Source organism: Salvelinus alpinus, chromosome 29 (genome assembly GCF_045679555.1).
Source record: "Salvelinus alpinus chromosome 29, SLU_Salpinus.1, whole genome shotgun sequence".
Classification (NCBI taxonomy): Eukaryota; Metazoa; Chordata; class Actinopteri; order Salmoniformes; family Salmonidae; genus Salvelinus; species Salvelinus alpinus.
The window spans coordinates 22,090,164-22,110,051 of NC_092114.1; the positions used below are offsets into that span (position 1 = coordinate 22,090,164).

General features: G+C 48.0%; 1 protein-coding gene across 7 annotated transcripts in view; it reads right to left on the minus strand.

Moving 5' to 3' along the window:
* elmo1 (engulfment and cell motility 1 (ced-12 homolog, C. elegans)) overlaps positions 1 to 19,888 on the minus strand; it is a 214,486-nt gene that overhangs the window by 58,037 nt on the left and 136,561 nt on the right. For all 7 annotated transcript variants that reach the window (XM_071375195.1, XM_071375190.1, XM_071375192.1 and 4 more), the window contains one exon: positions 7,847 to 7,983. In XM_071375195.1, the coding sequence (XP_071231296.1) occupies positions 7,847 to 7,983 (137 nt within the window). The remainder of the gene's footprint in view (positions 1 to 7,846; positions 7,984 to 19,888) is intronic.

Here is a 19,888-nt window from a genome sequence, read left to right on the forward strand (position 1 = left end):
CCTAGCCAGTCTCCAGACCTGAACCCAATAGAAAATCTTTGGAGGGAGCTGAAAGTCCGTATTGCCCAGCGACAGCCCCGAAACCTGAAGGATCTGGAGAAGGTCTGTATGGAGGAATGGGCCAAAATCCCTGCTGCAGTGTGTGCAAACCTGGTCAAGAACTACAGGAAACGTATGATCTCTGTAATTGCAAACAAAGGTTTCTGTACCAAATATTAAGTTCTGTCTTTCTGATGTATCAAATACTTATGTCATGCAATAAAATGCAAATTAATTACTTAAAAATCATACAATGTGATTTTCTGGATTTTTGTTTTAGATTCCGTCTCTCACAGTTGAAGTGTACCTATGATAAAAATTACAGACCTCTACATGCTTTGTAAGTAGGAAAACCTGCAAAATCGGCAGTGTATCAAATACTTGTTCTCCCCACTGTATGTGATGGCGGTGATGCAGGGTTGTGTTCCAATCAAAACAACAGTAATTATGTGATGGCGGGGATGCAGGGTTGTGTTCCAATCAAAACAACTACAAGCGCGTTTCTCTAGTTCCTCAACGGCACCGCCAGAAGAGCTAAAAAAAAACACCTTATAGTGTAATGCACTTCTTTAGGTCTGCTCTTCCACACCAGATTCAACCAATCAAGGTCCTAAGGCGCAGCTGATTAGTAGAATTGCAGAGCTAATATAATAACAATAATCATTTAGCAGACGCTTTTATCCAAAGCAACTTACAGTCATGTGTGAATACAGTTGAAGTCGGAAGTTAACATACACCTTAGCCAAATACATTTAAACTCAGTTTTTCACAATTCCTGACATTTAATCCAAATAAAAATTCCCTGTCTTAGGTCAATTAGGATCAACACTTTATTTGAAGACTGTGAAATATCAGAATAATAGTAGAGAATGATTTATTTCAGCTTTTATTTCTTTCATCACATTCCCAGTGGGTCAGAAGTTTACATACACTCAGTTAGTATTTGGTAGCATTTCCTTTAAATTGTTTAACTTGGGTCAAACGTTTCAGGTAGCCTTCCACAAGCTTCCCACAATAAGTTGGGTGAATTTTGTCCCATTCCTCCTGACAGAGCTGGTGTAACTGAGTCAGGTTTGTAGGCCTCCTTGCTCGCACATGCTTTTTCAGTTCTGCCCACAAATCTTCTATAGGATTGACGTCAGGGCATTGTGATGGTCACTCCAATACCTTGACTTTGTTGTCCTTAAGCCATTTTGTCACAACTTTGTAAGTATGCTTGGGGTCATTGTCCATTTGGAAGACCATTTGCGACCAAGCTTTAACTTCCTGACTAATGTCTTGAGATGTTGCTTCAATATATCCAAATAATTTTCCTTCCTCGTGTTGCCATCTATTTTGTGAAGTGCACCAGTCCCTCCTGCAGCAAAGCACCCCCACAACATGATGCTGCCACCCCGTGCTTCACGGTTGGGATGGTGTTCTCCAGCTTGCAAGCCTCCCCCTTTCTCCTCCAAACATAACGATGGTCATTATGGCCAAACAGTTCTATTTTTTGTTTCATCAGACCAGAGGACATTTCTCCAAAAAGTATGATCTTTGTCCCCATGTGCAGTTGCAAACCGTGGTATGGCTTTTTTTGTGGCGGTTTTGGAGCAGTGGCTTCTTCCTTGCTGAGCGGCCTTCAGGTTATGTCGATATAGGACTCGTTTTACTGTGGATATTGATACTTTTGTACCCGTTTCTTCCAGCATCTTCACAAGGTCCTTTGCTGTTGTTCTGGGATTGATTTGCACTTTTCGCACCAAGGTACGTTCATCTCTAAGAGACAGAACGCGTCTCCTTCATGAGCGGTATGACGGCTGTGTGGTACCATGGTGTTTATACTTGCATACTATTGTTTGTACAGATGAACGTGGTACCTTCAGGCGTTTGGAAATTGCTCCCAATGATGAACCAGACTTGTGGAGGTCCACAATTTTTTTCTGTGGTCTTGGCTGATTTCTTTTGATTTTCCCATGAGAAAGAGGCACTGAGTTTGAAGGTGGGCCTTGAAATACATCCAAAGGTACACCTCCAATTGACTCTAATGATGTCAAGTAGCCTATCAGAAGCTTCTAAAGCCATGACATAATTTTCTGGAATTTTCCAAGCTGTTTAATGGCACAGTCAACTTAGTGTATGTAAACTTCTGACCCACTGGAATTGTGACACAGTGAATTATAAGTGAAATAATCTGTCTGTAAACAATTGTTGGAAAAATTATTTGTGTCATGCACAAAGTAGATGTCTTGCCAAAACTATAGTTTGTTAACAAGAAATTTGTGGAGTGGTTGAAAAACAAGTTTTAATGACTCCAACCTAAGTGTATGTAAACTTTCGAATTCAACTGTACATGTTCGTGTGGGTGGTCCCAGCGGGAATCGAACTCACAAGCTAAAAAAAAAAATTATTTATTGAATATTTAAAAAAACATACAATATACTTGCAGTGAAGCTGCTCAATAACTACATCACATCACTCATCTAACAACCTCCCATCCAGAGCGACATACAGATGCAACCAGGGTCAACGCCCTGCTCAAGGGCAAGTCGACAGATCTCCCACCAGCCCTCCAAGATCTCCCCCACAATTCCCCAAGAGCTGTCCCTCACAATCTTAGCAATGCTCTATCAACAGAGCCACAGAGGACCCTGTGTTATTAATTATATTAGAGCTGAAATCCTACAGTAGCTAGCCTTCCTTTAAGGAATAAACACTGTAGGTACAGATCTAGGATCAGCTTCCTCTCCCCCATCCTCCCCCATCCTAACCTTAACCATTAGAATCCAAGATGGCGTAGCAGTCGAACGTGTGTATGTCTTGTGCCGTGTAAATAGTCCTCGTATTTTTCGTATACATTTCGTATATATTTTAATTTCACTTTCCATCTAGGAACTGAATATACATTCCTACATTCCGCCTCACCCAATGTGGTACGGACCTGCTATTTTTTATACTTTAGAACCGTAACCCCAATCAGAAGCTAGCCAGATAACTAGCTACTAGCTAGTAGTCAGTTAGCCACTGCTGCGGTCTTCACCCTTAACTCGGACACAGCCAGCTTCAGCTCGAGCCAATACCTGCCAGTCTGCAAGCGCGATATCAACCCAGAGCATATAGGACTGCTTTTTCTCTACCACATCACCGGATTCCTGACGCAAGCTCTGGACAATTACACCGTATCATCACAGCTAGCTAGCTGCAACCGAGTGGCTACTACTGGCTAACACCTCTGTCCCGAAGGAAGCACCAGTTAGCCTTGAGCTAGCCTCGAGCTAGGCCCATCTGCCGGCTAGCCGAAGAGGTCTACCAGCGAATTCTTGGGCTACAATACCTCTTTTGCCAATTGGACTGGACCTTTTTTTTGCCGACACAGAGCCCTGCCAATCCATCACAACTGGTCTAAATCAGCTACAAGCTAATTTAGCCATTTTTTGCCGCTGCTAGCAGCTTTTACCTTCTGCACAGACACCAGCCCTGTTATTAGCCTGGATATTACTCACCAATTTACCAGCATCGGACTGTCTCTCGACAACAACGCCGGATTCCTGCCGTAATCCCTGAGCCACTACTTCTGATCCTCACAGCTAGCTTGCAGCTAGCGCAGCTAGCGCCACTGCCACGAAGCTAGCACCAGTTAGCAAACACAATTCTACAATTCACAACCTCTCTTTCGCCATCTGGCTTGGATTCTCTGTCGACACGACCACGTCTGAGCAGACCCCCTCCGTCTGAGCAGACCACCCCCCGGGCTACTAACTTTAAACGCCGCGTGCTAGCTTAGTGGAGGCCTCCCTGCTCCATCTACGGCTGCCCCCTGGACACTATGATCACTTGGCTACATAGCTGATGCCTGCTTGACTGTCCATTAATTCACGGTACTCCATTCTGTTTATTTGTGTTTTATCTGTCGGCTCTGTGCTTTAACTCAGGATCTGTGTGTAGTTAATCCGACCCTCTCTGCCTAGTCGTCGCCATTTTTACCTGTTGTTGCTGTGTTAGACTAGCACCCTGTTATTGCTGCTGTTATCTTACCTGTTGTTTTAGCTAGCTCTCCCAATCAAGACCTGCAATCACTTTATGCCTTATTGTATGTCTCTCTCAAATATCAATATGCCTTGCATACTGTTGTTCAGGCTAGTTATCATTATCATTGTTTTGGTTTGCAATGGACCCCGTAGTTCCACTCTCCGTACCTCTGATACCTCCTTTGTCCCACCCCCCACACATGCGGTGACCTCACCCATTGAGACCAGCATGTCCAGAGATACAACCTCTCTTATCATCACCCAGTGCCTGGGCTTGCCTCCGCTGTACCCGTGCCCCACCATACCCCTGTCTGCACATTATGCCCAGAATCTATTCTACCACGCCCATAAATCTGCTCCTTTTATTCTTTGTCCCCAACGCTCTAGGCGACCAGTTTTGATAGCCTTTAGCCGCACCCTCATCCTACTACTCCTCTGTTCCTCGGGTGATGTGGAGGTAAACCCAGGCCCTGCATGTCCCCAGTCACCCTCATTTGTTGACTTCTGTGATCGAAAAAGCCTTGGCCTCATGCATGTCAACATCAGAAGCCTCCTCCCTAAGTTTGCCTTACTCACCGCTTTAGCACACTCTGCCAACCCTGATGTCCTTGCCGTGTCCGAATCCTGGCTTAGGAAGGCCACCAAAAATTCTGAGATTTCCATACCCAACTATAACACTTTCCGTCAAGATAGAACTGCCAAAGGGGGAGGAGTTGCAATCTACTGCAGAGATAGCCTGCAAAGTTCTGTCATACTTTCCAGGTCTATGCCCAAACAGTTCGAACTTCTAATTTTAAAAATGAATCTCTCCAGAAATAAGTCTCTCACTGTTGCCGCCTGCTACCGACCCCCCTCAGCTCCCAGCTGTGCCCTGGACACCATCTGTGAATTGATCGCTCCCCATCTAGCTTCAGAGTTTGTTCTGTTAGGTGACCTAAACTGGGATATGCTTAACACCCCGGCAGTCCTACAATCCAAGCTTGATGCCCTCAATCTCACACAAATCATCAAGGAACCCACCAGGTACAACCCTAAATCCGTAAACATGGGCACCCTAATAGACATTATCCTGACCAACCTGCCCTCCAAATACACCTCTGCTGTCTTCAATCAAGATCTCAGCGATCACTGCCTCATTGCCTGTATCCGCCACGGGTCCGCGGTCAAACGACCACCCCTCATCACTGTCAAACGCTCCCTAAAACACTTCTGCGAGCAGGCCTTTCTAATCGACCTGGCCCGGGTACCCTGGAAGGATATTGACCTCATCCCGTCAGTTGAGGATGCCTGGTCATTCTTTAAAAGTTACTTCCTCACCATATTAGACAAGCATGCTCCGTTCAAAAAATGCAGAACCAAGAACAGATATAGCCCTTGGTTCACTCCAGACCTGACTGCCCTCGACCAGCACAAAAACATCCTGTGGCGAACTGCAATAGCATCGAAGAGCCCCCGCGATATGCAACTGTTCAGGGAAGTCAGGAACCAATACACGCAGTCAGTCAGGAAAGCAAAGGCCAGCTTTTTCAAGCAGAAATTTGCATCCTGTAGCTCTAACTCCAAAAAGTTCTGGGATACTGTAAAGTCCATGGAAAACAAGAGCACCTCCTCCCAGCTGCCCACTGCACTGAGGCTAGGTAACACGGTCACCACTGATAAGTCCGTGATAATCGAAAACTTCAACAAACATTTCTCAATGGCTGGCCATGCCTTCCTCCTGGCGACTCCAACCTTGGCCAACAGCCCCGCCCCCCCCGCTGCTACTCGCCCAAGCCTCCCCAGCTTCTCCTTTACCCATATCCAGATAGCAGATGTTCTGAAAGAGCTGGAAAACCTGGACCCATACAAATCAGCTGGGCTTGACAATCTGGACCCCCTATTTCTGAAACTGTCCGCCGCCATTGTCGCACCCCCTATTACCAGCCTGTTCAACCTCTCCTTCGTATCATCTGAGATCCCCAAGGATTGGAAAGCTGCCGCGGTCATCCCCCTCTTCAAAGGGGGAGACACCCTGGACCCAAACTGTTACAGACCTATATCCATCCTGCCCTGCCTATCCAAGGTCTTCGAAAGCCAAGTCAACAAACAGATCACTGACCATCTCGAATCCCACCGTACCTTCTCCGCTGTGCAATCCGGTTTCCGAGCCGGTCACGGGTGCACCTCAGCCACGCTCAAGGTACTAAACGATATCATAACCGCCATCGATAAAAGACATTACTGTGCAGCCGTCTTCATCGACCTGGCCAAGGCTTTCGACTCTGTCAATCACCATATTCTTATCGGCAGACTCAGTAGCCTCGGTTTTTCTAATGACTGCCTTGCCTGGTTCACCAACTACTTTGCAGACAGAATTCAGTGTGTCAAATCGGAGGGCATGTTGTCCGGTCCTCTGGCAGTCTCTATGGGGGTACCACAGGGTTCAATTCTCGGGCCGACTCTTTTCTCTGTATACATCAATGATGTTGCTCTTGCTGCGGGCGATTCCCTGATCCACCTCTACGCAGACGACACCATTCTATATACTTCCGGCCCTTCCTTGGACACTGTGCTATCTAACCTCCAAACGAGCTTCAATGCCATACAACACTCCTTCCGTGGCCTCCAACTGCTCTTAAACGCTAGTAAAACCAAATGCATGCTTTTCAACCGTTCGCTGCCTGCACCCGCACGCCCGACTAGCATCACCACCCTGGACGGTTCCGACCTAGAATATGTGGACATCTATAAGTACCTAGGTGTCTGGCTAGACTGCAAACTCTCCTTCCAGACTCATATCAAACATCTCCAATCCAAAATCAAATCAAGAATCGGCTTTCTATTCCGCAACAAAGCCTCCTTCACTCACGCCGCCAAACTTACCCTAGTAAAACTGACTATCCTACCGATCCTCGACTTCGGCGATGTCATCTACAAAATAGCTTCCAATACTCTACTCAGCAAACTGGATGCAGTTTATCACAGTGCCATTCGTTTTGTTACTAAAGCACCTTATACGACCCACCACTGCGACCTGTATGCCCTAGTCGGCTGGCCCTCGCTACATGTTCGTCGTCAGACCCACTGGCTCCAGGTCATCTACAAGGCTATGCTAGGTAAAGTGCCGCCTTATCTCAGTTCACTGGTCACGATGGCTACACCCACCCGCAGCACGCGCTCCAGCAGGTGTATCTCACTGATCATCCCTAAAGCCAAAACCTCATTTGGACGCCTTTCCTTCCAGTTCTCTGCTGCCTGCGACTGGAACGAATTGCAAAAATCTCTGAAGTTGGAGACTTTTATCTCCCTCAACAACTTTAAAAATCTGCTATCCGAGCAGCTAACCGATCGCTGCAGCTGTACATAGTCCATCTGTAAACTACCCACCCAATTTACCTACCTCACCCCCCATACTGCTTTTATTTATTTACTTTTCTGCTCTTTTGCACACCAGTATCTCTTCTTGCACATGATCATCTGATGATTTATCACTCCAGTGTTAATCTGCTAAATTGTAATTATTAGATTTATTGCCTACCTCATGCCTTTTGCACACATTGTATATAGATTCTCTTTTTTTCTACCATGTTATTGACTTGTTTATTGTTTACTCCATGTGTAACTCTGTGTTGTCTGTTCACACTGCTATGCTTTATCTTGGCCAGGTCGCAGTTGCAAATGAGAACTTGTTCTCAACTAGCCTACCTGGTTAAATAAAGGTGAAATAAAAAAATAAAAATAAACATTAGCGGGGAGAAATGCTAACTAATCCAAGATCATCGTCTAGGGGCAACTTCCCCCTACCGCAAGTCCACCCTCACCTTGTTGAAGTCTTCGCTGGTGGCCCTCATCTCCTTCCAGGTCTTGTTGAGCAGCTGGATGCAGATGCAGAAGAACTCCTCAAAGGAGCGGTCGTGGGTGAAGAACATGGGGTGGAAGTCATGGCAGTTCTCACTGGCTGTAAAGACAGAGGAACAGAGGAGAAAGGACGTAAGCCTTGTGTTTGAGAGACACATCGACTGTTCTCCCTCAGAGATTTTGGAAATTGGAGGTTTTCCCTACCAGAGATTTTGGACAGTGGCTGTTTGGATGCTTAAGTGGGAAAAGCACAATTTCGAAAGATTTTGCAACAATTACAGTTCGACTGACAAATGCTCAAGTTCAGAGTTGCATTTTTAGGTCTTAATGCAGTATCAGGGCATACAAGGTTTAAAGAGCTGAGACTGAATCATCAATTATTATGAAGATCTCTTGCATGATAATGTATACATATATAATCCCTGAGGTTATGAGAACAAAGAAGACATAACTCCCTCCGGTCCTCTTATGGTTATCAAACCAAGACTAACCAACCCTCGCCTGGCATTGAGGTAATTAGCAAACACATACTGCACACTTGTATTTTAGATTCTATTTTCACTTGTTTTTCATTTTCAATTTCCTGACGTTGTCTCCATACATTCCAGTGTCTAAGACTGCCATGTGAGTAATGGAAACGTGAACTTGAACTGTAGTTTACCTCTACTGACTAAGGTTACGCCCCAAATGGTACCCTATTCCCTATAAAGTGCACTACTTTTGACCAGGGCCCATGGGGACACACTTCATTTAGTCAGCTACTGAGTCAGTGATATAAGATCCATCAGTAAAGAGATTCCCCATGGGCCCAGATATACAGAAGCTATACAATAAACATGTCGCCTCTCTGATAAACTAAGACACTTCCATCATATTGAATATAGAATGAAAGCTCATAAGGGATGGTGATACACGCGTGGTTCAAGTTTCAGCTATACTTCAATAGAGTGATTCCTCACGAAACCAACACAAAAAGAGACCAGGATCTTGGGGATTTTCACAATGTAATCTATAGAATGGTCCTAGAGGAAGGAAGGATTGTTGACATATATTTGACATGTATCTAAAAGAATAATTGAGAAATAATTGACCAAAGTTGGCATATTTATGACATTTTGGCCTCACACCAACAGCGTCATTGCGTTTTGGTACACCAGAAGTACATTCATTTGCACAATGCTGTGTTTTCCTTGCAGCATTGCGTTGCAGAGGCAGTTTCAGTGCGTTCTGTGTGGTGCAAATGTTGGATTTGACGAACGTATGAATCAAATTGTATGTGTAGACGGCTTGACAGAAATGGTAGCAGAAGATGAATGTTGAACTTTTGTAGCACACATATCCAGATGATGCTGCGTATCATTTTGCGCAATGATGCTGTAGGTGTGTTCGAGGCATTACCCTTCTTTAAAACTCCATAATGTTTCATCTGTAGGTGCAACAAAGCAAACATTGGTGTCATATGAAGCTTTCCCGCTTGCTCTGTAATACAAGTAGTATTTGGATATCAATAAAACATTGTAGTATATTAATTTATGAATATTGAACATTTAAAATGTTGGATTTGGCAAATGTTTTAATACACTGCTCAAAAAAATAAAGGGAACACTTAAACAACACAATGTAACTCCAAGTCAATCACACTTCTGTGAAATCAAACTGTCCACTTAGGAAGCAACACTGATAGACAATAAATTTCACATGCTGTTGTGCAAATGGAATAGACAAAAGGTGGAAATTATAGGCAATTAGCAAGACACCCCCAATAAAGGAGTGATTCTGCAGGTGGTGACCACAGACCACTTCTCAGTTCCTATGCTTCCTGGCTGATGTTTTGGTCACTTTTGAATGCTGGCGGTGCTCTCATTCTAGTGGTAGCATGAGACGGAGTCTACAACCCACACAAGTGGCTCAGGTAGTGCAGCTCATCCAGGATGGCACATCAATGCGAGCTGTGGCAAGAAGGTTTGCTGTGTCTGTCAGCGTAGTGTCCAGAGCATGGAAGCGCTACCAGGAGACAGGCCAGTACATCAGGAGACGTGGAGGAGGCCGTAGGAGGGCAACAACCCAGCAGCAGGACCGCTACCTTCGCCTTTGTGCAAGGAGGAACACTGCCAGAGCCCTGCAAAATGACCTCCAGCAGGCCACAAATGTGCATTTGGTAATGTGTATTTGACCTTTAATTGTACAACAGATTTTTAGGCAATATCGCCCTAAGCAGAGGGTGACCATTTTGAATCCATTCTAAAAGTAACAGAGATTCCAATCTGGAATTTTCATATGCACGTAGACTATATTATGTTCAAAAATATATATTTAAAAAATTGACAAATCAAAAATGGTATATTTTCAATGTTCATGTTTATATATTTCAATATTCATAAATATATGTACTTTTCCCCCCGATAAAAACACTAGTCATATTACAGATCAAGCAGTAACATTTCATACGATTGTTTTATTGTTGCTATGTTTCACCTGTAGCATCTAAAGGTGAAACATTATGTAGTCTAAAAGGAGGCCTTGGTAAGGCCAAAATGTCATAAATATGCCAACTTTGATAAATTATTTCTCAATTATGTTTTTTGATACATGTCAACAATCCTTCCTTCCTCTAGGACCATTCTATAGATTACATTGTGAAAATCCCCAAAAGAATGTTGTTTTGTCTGGGTTTCATAAGGAATCACTCAATACCAACATGGGTGGCTGACTCATTTCTACACAGTTTTGGCATGTACAGCCATGGGTAGTGTGTGTGTGTGCGTGCATGTGTATAGTCACTGTTCATGACACCACTTCTCCTTCTGTGACAATAAGAGCCTCAAGGCAGAGGAACTCAACTATGCACTTCTAAGCCAATAGGACTGGACCCTCTGTTCTCCATATTCCTAGTCTCACACGCACACACAGAGGACGGAAGGACCATGTTCTTTAAATGGGACAGGAGGGTTTGGTTCATTCAGTTACATTTCACATTTATTTCCCGTCCCTTGTCTGGTTGCATGTGCCAGATCAGATGGCAGCTTTCTCTTCAGAAATAAATACCCCTGGTTATTCTTGAGGGACTGGGTTCCCTAGCCTGCCTGCCAACAGACACCCACGTCCATCACAGTTCACAATGGAACATTCTCAAATTAGCCATACCATGGGCTTTTTACATTTGTTAACACTTCCACCAGACACACCTAGAACACAAACACATAGCTTCTACAGTGTGACAGGATGATGTCTACATCCCAAATGGCACCCTTCTCCCTATACAGCGCACTACTTTTGACCTTTTGACAAATGGGCCCTGGTCAAAGGTAGTGCACCATGGGGAATAGGGTGCTATTTGAGATGCAAATGAAGTCTCTGAATACTGTCTGATGGGAGGCTTCATGTGGAGATTAAAGGGAATTGCTCCCTCATTTCGCCCTCTTTTCGCTCTTGTTTTCCTAACCCTTTCCCACCTCTTTTCTCCTCCTGTCCTCCGCCAAGTGCTTTGTGAATGGTGTGGCCAGACAGCTAATCTAACCGTTTCCTGAGGGAACTCCATTAGACTGTTTTACAGACACTGGGATGGAGAAATCACGGTGCATTTATTGGGTTACCGGATTCATCATAAACTTCCCACTGAGTGAAATCTGGTTTCTAAGCTCAGTGCATCTGAATACATCAGCGATATTGCCACAGTTCCACCTTATTAATCGAAGGGAAAAACATTGCTTCAAGCCATCTCATTACCCACTGATGGTGGCGAGGACTCCTATAGGACTATTTTAGCTTTCTGACGCTTCTGTTTATTAGCATTTAATGCTATCGAAGCTTTGAAATCACCATGGAGACCAGGGCTTCATGAACGGGTCCCCACAGCAATAACCCAGGGTGTAATGATTGGTAAAAGGTCTTTATGAACTACAGTACACACTCCTCTTTCTCTGTCTATGAGAGCTGATTGAGGAGCTGCCTTAAGGTAAAGGTCTCTGAGTGGAGCAGCCATTTACAGAGTCTCTAGGCATCACAGCAGGGTGCCCTGCCTCCAACAGGGGCCACGGAATTGCATCGACATCGGTAGAATAGGAAACTTCGGGGCATTATGAATGATGCCCACAGGGGCTCTGGGGCTGGTCGGAACGGGTGGGCCCTGATTTGGAGTGATGTGGAAGGGGCTGGTTGGACTGGGTGGGACCCTGATTTGGAGTGATGCGGAAGGGGCTGTGGGGCTGGGTGGGACCCTGATTTGGAGTGATGTGGAAGGGGCTGTGGGGCTGGTCGGACCGGGTGGGGCCCTGATTTGGAGTGATGTGGAAGGGGCTGTGGGGCTGGTCGGACCGGGTGGGGCCCTGATTTGGAGTGATGTGGAAGGGGCTGTGGGGCTGGTCGGACCGGGTGGGGCCCTGATTTGGAAGGGGCTGGTCGGACTGGGTGGGGCCCTGATTTGGAGTGATGTGGAAGGGGCTGGTTGGACTGGGTGGGACCCTGATTTGGAGTGATGTGGAAGGGGCTGTGGGGCTGGTCGGACCGGGTGGGGCCCTGATTTGGAAGGGGCTGGTCGGACTGGGTGGGGCCCTGATTTGGAGTGATGTGGAAGGGGCTGGTTGGACTGGGTGGGACCCTGATTTGGAGTGATGTGGAAGGGGCTGTGGGGCTGGTCGGACCGGGTGGGACCCTGATTTGGAAGGGGCTGGTCGGACTGGGTGGGGCCCTGATTTGGAGTGATGTGGAAGGGGCTGGTTGGACTGGGTGGGACCCTGATTTGGAGTGATGTGGAAGGGGCTGTGGGGCTGGTCGGACCGGGTGGGGCCCTGATTTGGAAGGGGCTGGTCGGACTGGGTGGGGCCCTGATTTGGAGTGATGTGGAAGGGGCTGGTTGGACTGGGTGGGGCCCTGATTTGGAGTGATGCGGAAGGGGCTGTGGGGCTGGTCGGACCGGGTGGGGCCCTGATTTGGAAGGGGCTGGTCGGACTGGGTGGGGCCCTGATTTGGAGTGATGTGGAAGGGGCTGGTCGGACTGGGTGGGACCCTGATTTGGAATGATGTGGAAGGGGCTGGTCGGACCGGGTGGGGCCCTGATTTGGAGTGATGTGGAAGGGGCTGGTCGGACCGGGTGGGGCCCTGATTTGGAGTGATGTGGAAGGGGCTGGTCGGACCGGGTGGGGCCCTGATTTGGAGTGATGTGGAAGGGGCTGGTCGGACCGGGTGGGGCCCTGATTTGGAGTGATGTGGAAGGGGCTGGTCGGACTGGGTGGGGCCCTGATTTGGAGTGACGTGGAAGGGGCTGGTCGGACTGGGTGGGACCCTGATTTGGAGTGATGCGGAAGGGGCTGTGGGGCTGGTCGGACCGGGTGGGGCCCTGATTTGGAGTGATGCGGAAGGGGCTGTGGGGCTGGGTGGGACCCTGATTTGGAGTGATGTGGAAGGGGCTGTGGGGCTGGTCGGACCGGGTGGGGCCCTGATTTGGAGTGATGTGGAAGGGGCTGTGGGGCTGGTCGGACCGGGTGGGGCCCTGATTTGGAGTGATGTGGAAGGGGCTGTGGGGCTGGTCGGACCGGGTGGGGCCCTGATTTGGAAGGGGCTGGTCGGACTGGGTGGGGCCCTGATTTGGAGTGATGTGGAAGGGGCTGGTTGGACTGGGTGGGACCCTGATTTGGAGTGATGTGGAAGGGGCTGTGGGGCTGGTCGGACCGGGTGGGGCCCTGATTTGGAAGGGGCTGGTCGGACTGGGTGGGGCCCTGATTTGGAGTGATGTGGAAGGGGCTGGTTGGACTGGGTGGGACCCTGATTTGGAGTGATGTGGAAGGGGCTGTGGGGCTGGTCGGACCGGGTGGGGCCCTGATTTGGAAGGGGCTGGTCGGACTGGGTGGGGCCCTGATTTGGAGTGATGTGGAAGGGGCTGGTTGGACTGGGTGGGACCCTGATTTGGAGTGATGTGGAAGGGGCTGTGGGGCTGGTCGGACCGGGTGGGGCCCTGATTTGGAAGGGGCTGGTCGGACTGGGTGGGGCCCTGATTTGGAGTGATGTGGAAGGGGCTGGTTGGACTGGGTGGGGCCCTGATTTGGAGTGATGCGGAAGGGGCTGTGGGGCTGGTCGGACCGGGTGGGGCCCTGATTTGGAAGGGGCTGGTCGGACTGGGTGGGGCCCTGATTTGGAGTGATGTGGAAGGGGCTGGTCGGACTGGGTGGGACCCTGATTTGGAGTGATGTGGAAGGGGCTGGTCGGACCGGGTGGGGCCCTGATTTGGAGTGATGTGGAAGGGGCTGGTCGGACCGGGTGGGACCCTGATTTGGAGTGATGTGGAAGGGGCTGGTCGGACCGGGTGGGGCCCTGATTTGGAGTGATGTGGAAGGGGCTGGTCGGACCGGGTGGGGCCCTGATTTGGAGTGATGTGGAAGGGGCTGGTCGGACTGGGTGGGGCCCTGATTTGGAGTGACGTGGAAGGGGCTGGTCGGACTGGGTGGGACCCTGATTTGGAGTGATGCGGAAGGGGCTGTGGGGCTGGTCGGACCGGGTGGGGCCCTGATTTGGAGTGATGTGGAAGGGGCTGGTCGGACTGGGTGGGGCCCTGATTTGGAGTGACGTGGAAGGGGCTGTGGGCCTGGTCGGGGCCTTGATTTGGAGTGATGTGAATGTGGATTGTCCCGATTCCCGGAGAACGAACGGTGCCATTACCAGTACGTCAGTCAGCTAGGTGAAGAGTAAAGCCAAAATATGCAACACCGTCTGCTTACTCGACAGGAGGACACAGCCTGCATAAAAGGGATTCAATCAGGTGATGGAGGGATGGAGGATGGAAAAAAAAGCTGACTCAATGCAGCTGTTTCCCCCGTTGGACAGAGTGGGAGGGGAGTGAGAAGGTAAATGGGAGGGGGGTGAGAAGGTGAGGGATGACTGCTGCTCTGGGGGGTTTTACTGATGGGCCGAGCAGGGTGATCGGGGGAAGGAGGTGTGGAGGTGACGGGGAATTAAATGTCAGACTCGCTTTAGTCGTTCAGTGAGACAGGAACGGGTGGGTCTCACTACACTGGGCAAGGATGACTACAGAGCTGCAGTCCTGAAAACAAAAAACAGATTCTAAATGTTGCAGATAGAAATAGAATGAATAGAGCCGACACGATTCATTCCCTATTCCATCTGACAGAAAACCATGTGTTCTACACAATGCTTTTCTATCTGAACATTCAGTAACGATACAGCCTGCCTCCAATTGCCTTCGATAGCGCATGGCCATACCTGAGGTGACATATGCTGGAATGGTCATGACATGTTCATAACGTGGTCATAGCATCTGAAATACCTGACCTTCGTCTCCATGCAGAGAAGCGTTTTTTCTTTCACGTTGTATTATTCATACTGTTACTCCAAGGTTAACTTCTCCCGAATGGTTACTGATTTACTTGTACAAATTCAAAAACTCAGCATTTTGAATCTGACAAATAATGCTCCCATGCTGAACAAATCATTGAAGTGAGAGAGAATTAAATCTGGGGCGTTCTACGCATGACTAGCAGCATCTAAACATCTATGGTGAGCTACAAATGTGAACTGATAATAACCTTTGCATATACAGACCAAATGGAACACCGTGATTTGTAAATATATAGTTTAAATCCTACAGACCCAAATATCCTGGGACATCGGTAGACTCCTTGGCACACAGACAGAGGATGTACAGGGATTGAAATACTTGTATTAAAGCCCAAACACTCTCCTGTATTCTTTGGCCCAAATTCATTAGGCTGAACATGACCTTAATCTGAGATCATTGCATCGTGGCATGGTTATATCACAACTCAACATCATAGGCCAGTGAGTGGACAGGAACAGGACACAACCCCTTCTATCTGTCTAGGACCCCTCAGGGGGACAACAACGTGAGTCACTGGCATGATCTGAGAGAGCAATTGGCTCATGTGACCCCTGCTGAGCATTAATACGGTCTGGACATGTGTGTGTGCTGCTATAAGGAGCTGAAACATGGAACAGCAAAAATCCTTACACCGCCAAAGATCCTTACAAAAGATCCTTACACCGCCAAAGATCCTTATGAAAAAACCTGAGGATCAGTTGGGATAACAGGTGCACCAACACCAGCAAGCTGGAGGAGGCCAACATAAACAGCATCCCCACTACTGTAATACATCACCAACTCTAATGGACAGGCCATGCCATCCGGATGCCCAACTCACGCCTCCCGAAACAGATCATGTACTCCCAGTAAAAAGACTGTTCTGATTTAGAATATGTGGACAACTACAAATACCTAGGTGTCTGGTTAGACTGTAAACTCTCCTTCCAGACTCACATCAAGCATCTCCAATCCAAAATTAAATCTAGAATCGGCTTCCTATTTCGCAACAAAGCATCCTTCACTCATGCTGCCAAACATACCCTCGTAAAACTGACTATCCTACCGATCGTTGACTTTGGCGATGTCATTTACAAAATAGCCCCCAACACTCTACTCAGCAAATTGGATGCAGTCTATCACAGTGCCATCCGTTTTGTCACCAAAGCCCCATATACTACCCACCACTGCGACCTGTATGCTCTTGTTGGCTGGCCCTCGCTTCATATTCGTTGCCAAACCCACTGGCTCCAGGTCATCTATAAGTCTTTGTCTGCTAGGTAAAGCTCCGCCTTATCTCAGCTCACTGGTCACCATAGCAGCACCAACCCGTAGCACGTGCTCCAGCAAATCTATTTCACTGGTCACCCCCAAAGCCAATTCCTCTTTTAGCCGCCTTTCCTTCCAGTTCTCTGCTGCCATTGACTGGAACGAATTGCAAAAATCACTGAAGCTGGAGACTCATATCTCCCTCACTAACTTTAAGCGTCAGCTGTCAGATCAGCTTACAGATCATTGCACCTGTACATAGCCCATCTGTAAATAGCCCACCCAACTACCTCATCCCCATATTGTTTTGTTTTTTTGCTCCTTTGCACCCCAGTATCTCTACTTGCACATTAATCTTCTGCCGATCTATCACTCCAGTGTTTAACGGCTAAATTGTAATTATTTCGCCACTATGGCCTATATATTGCCTTACCTCCCTCCAGTGTTTATTCCATGTGTAACTCTGTGTTGTTGTTTGTGTCGCACTGCTTTGCTTTATCTTGGCCAGATCGCAGTTGTAAATGAGAACTTGTTCTCAACTGGCCTACCTGGTTAAATAAAGGTGAAATAAAATAAAAATTAAAGGAAGGTCAGCGAACCCCTGATACAGAACATATATGGCACCTTATCAGACAGCTGGGGGGACACTGCACTAAACAGACAACTGGGGGAACACTGCACTAAACAGACAACTGGGGGAACACTGCACTAAACAGACAACTGTGAGGACACTGTACTAAACAGACAACTGGGGGAACACTGCACTAAACAGACAACTGGGGGAACACTGCACTAAACAGACAACTGGGGGAACACTGCACTAAACAGACAACTGGGGGAACACTGCACTAAACAGACAACTGGGGGAACACTGCACTAAACAGACAACTGGGGGGACACTGCACTAAACAGACAACTGGGGGAACACTGCACTAAACAGACAACTGGGGGAACACTGCACTAAACAGACAACTGTGAGGACACTGTACTAAACAGACAACTGGGGGAACACTGCACTAAACAGACAACTGGGGGAACACTGCACTAAACAGACAACTGGGGGAACACTGCACTAAACAGACAACTGGGGGAACACTGCACTAAACAGACAACTGGGGGGACACTGCACTAAACAGACAACTGGGGGGACACTGCACTTATCAGACAACTGGGGGACACTGCACTAAACAGACAACTGTGAGGACACTGCACTAAACAGACAACTGGGGGAACACTGCACTAAACAGACAACTGGGGGGACACTGCACTAAACAGACAACTGGGGGAACACTGCACTAAACAGACAACTGGGGGGACACTGCACTAAACAGACAACTGTGAGGACACTGCACTAAACAGACAACTGGGGGAACACTGCACTAAACAGACAACTGGGGGGACACTGCACTAAACAGACAACTGGGGGGACACTGCACTAAACAGACAACTGGGGGAACACTGCACTAAACAGACAACTGGGGGGACACTGCACTTATCAGACAACTGGGGGACACTGCACTAAACAGACAACTGTGAGGACACTGCACTAAACAGACAACTGGGGGGACACTGCACTAAACAGACAACTGGGGGGACACTGCACTTATCAGACAACTGGGGGACACTGCACTAAACAGACAACTGTGAGGACACTGCACTAAACAGACAACTGGGGGGACACTGCACTAAACAGACAACTGGGGGGACACTGGAGTAAACAGACAACTGGGGGGACACTGGAGTAAACAGACAACTGGGGGGACACTGCACTAAACAGACAACTGGGGGACACTGCACTAAACAGACAACTGGGAGGACACTGCACTAAACAGACAACTTGGTGGACACTGGAGTAAACAGACAGAGAGAAAACATTGAAGAGGGAGCTGCCTATACTAAATTAATGCCCACTGTGCCCCAGAGGACAAGGGACAGCTACGCAAGGAGAGACTGAACACCCGGAAGGCCTAACCACCACCACTCACCCCTGCCCGCACTGCACCAATATACTGTATGTTGCTCGACCCGGATTGACATCTGAAGACACACAAATTGAAGACCTGATGGAGGACAATCATACTGGACTCGAGTGATCACCGATGATGGTGTGTGGGTCTGTCTGTGTGTCCTTCTTTCTCTCCAAGAGGTTAGACTCACACAGCAATGAGACCATATAGGGACGTTCTCTAAAGAACAGACTGCCATCACTCTAATGTACAGGCTGAGAGTTGAGGTAATTTCAAAAGCTACTGTGAATGTCCAAAGGACAAGACTTACTTCTTGGTACATGACGTCTTAGAGAAAGAAAGAAAGAGACCAAAGAGGACACGGATCACTTCTTGGTACATGTCCTTCAGGAGTGGCAGATGCATTGAACCTTAAGTCCTACCGCACGCGCACACACACACACACACACACCAAAACTCTAAACAAAGGTGTAAAACCTCTACAAACAGAACTGATCATAAACCTACCCGCCCTAAACCTACCCCTAACCACCTTAAACCTACCCCTAACCACCTTAAATCTACCCCTAACCACCCTAAACCTACCCCTAACCACCTTAAACCTACCCCTAACCACCCTAACCCTAATCACCTTAACCCTACCCCTAATCACCCTAACCCTACCCCTAATCACCTTAAACCTACCCCTAACCACCCTAAACCTACCCCTAACCACCCTAAACCTACCCCTAACCACCCTAAACCTACCCCTAATCACCTTAACCCTACCCCTAATCACCCTAAACCTACCCCTAACCACCCTAAACCTACCCCTAACCACCCTAAACCTACCCCTAATCACCTTAAACCTACCCCTAACCACCCTAAACCTACCCCTAACCACCCTAAACCTACCCCTAACCACCCTAAACCTACCCCTAATCACCTTAACCCTACCCCTAATCACCCTAAACCTACCCCTAATCACCCTAAACCTACCCCTAATCACCCTAAACCTACCCCTAACCACCCTAAACCTACCCCTAACCACCCTAAACCTACCCCTAACCACCCTAAACCTACCCCTAACCACCCTAAACCTACCCCTAACCACCCTAAACCTACCCCTAACCACCCTAAACCTACCCCTAACCACCCTAAACCTACCCCTAACCACCCTAAACCTACCCCTAACCACCCTAAACCTACCCCTAACCACCCTACCCGCCTTAACCCTACCCGCCTTAACCCTACCCGCCTTAACCCTACCCGCCTTAACCCTACCCGCCTTAACCCTACCCGCCTTAACCCTACCCGCCTTAACCCTACCCGCCTTAACCCTACCCGCCTTAACCCTACCCGCCTTAACCCTACCCGCCTTAACCCTACCCGCCTTAACCCTACCCGCCTTAACCCTACCCGCCTTAACCCTACCCGCCTTAACCCTACCCGCCTTAACCCTA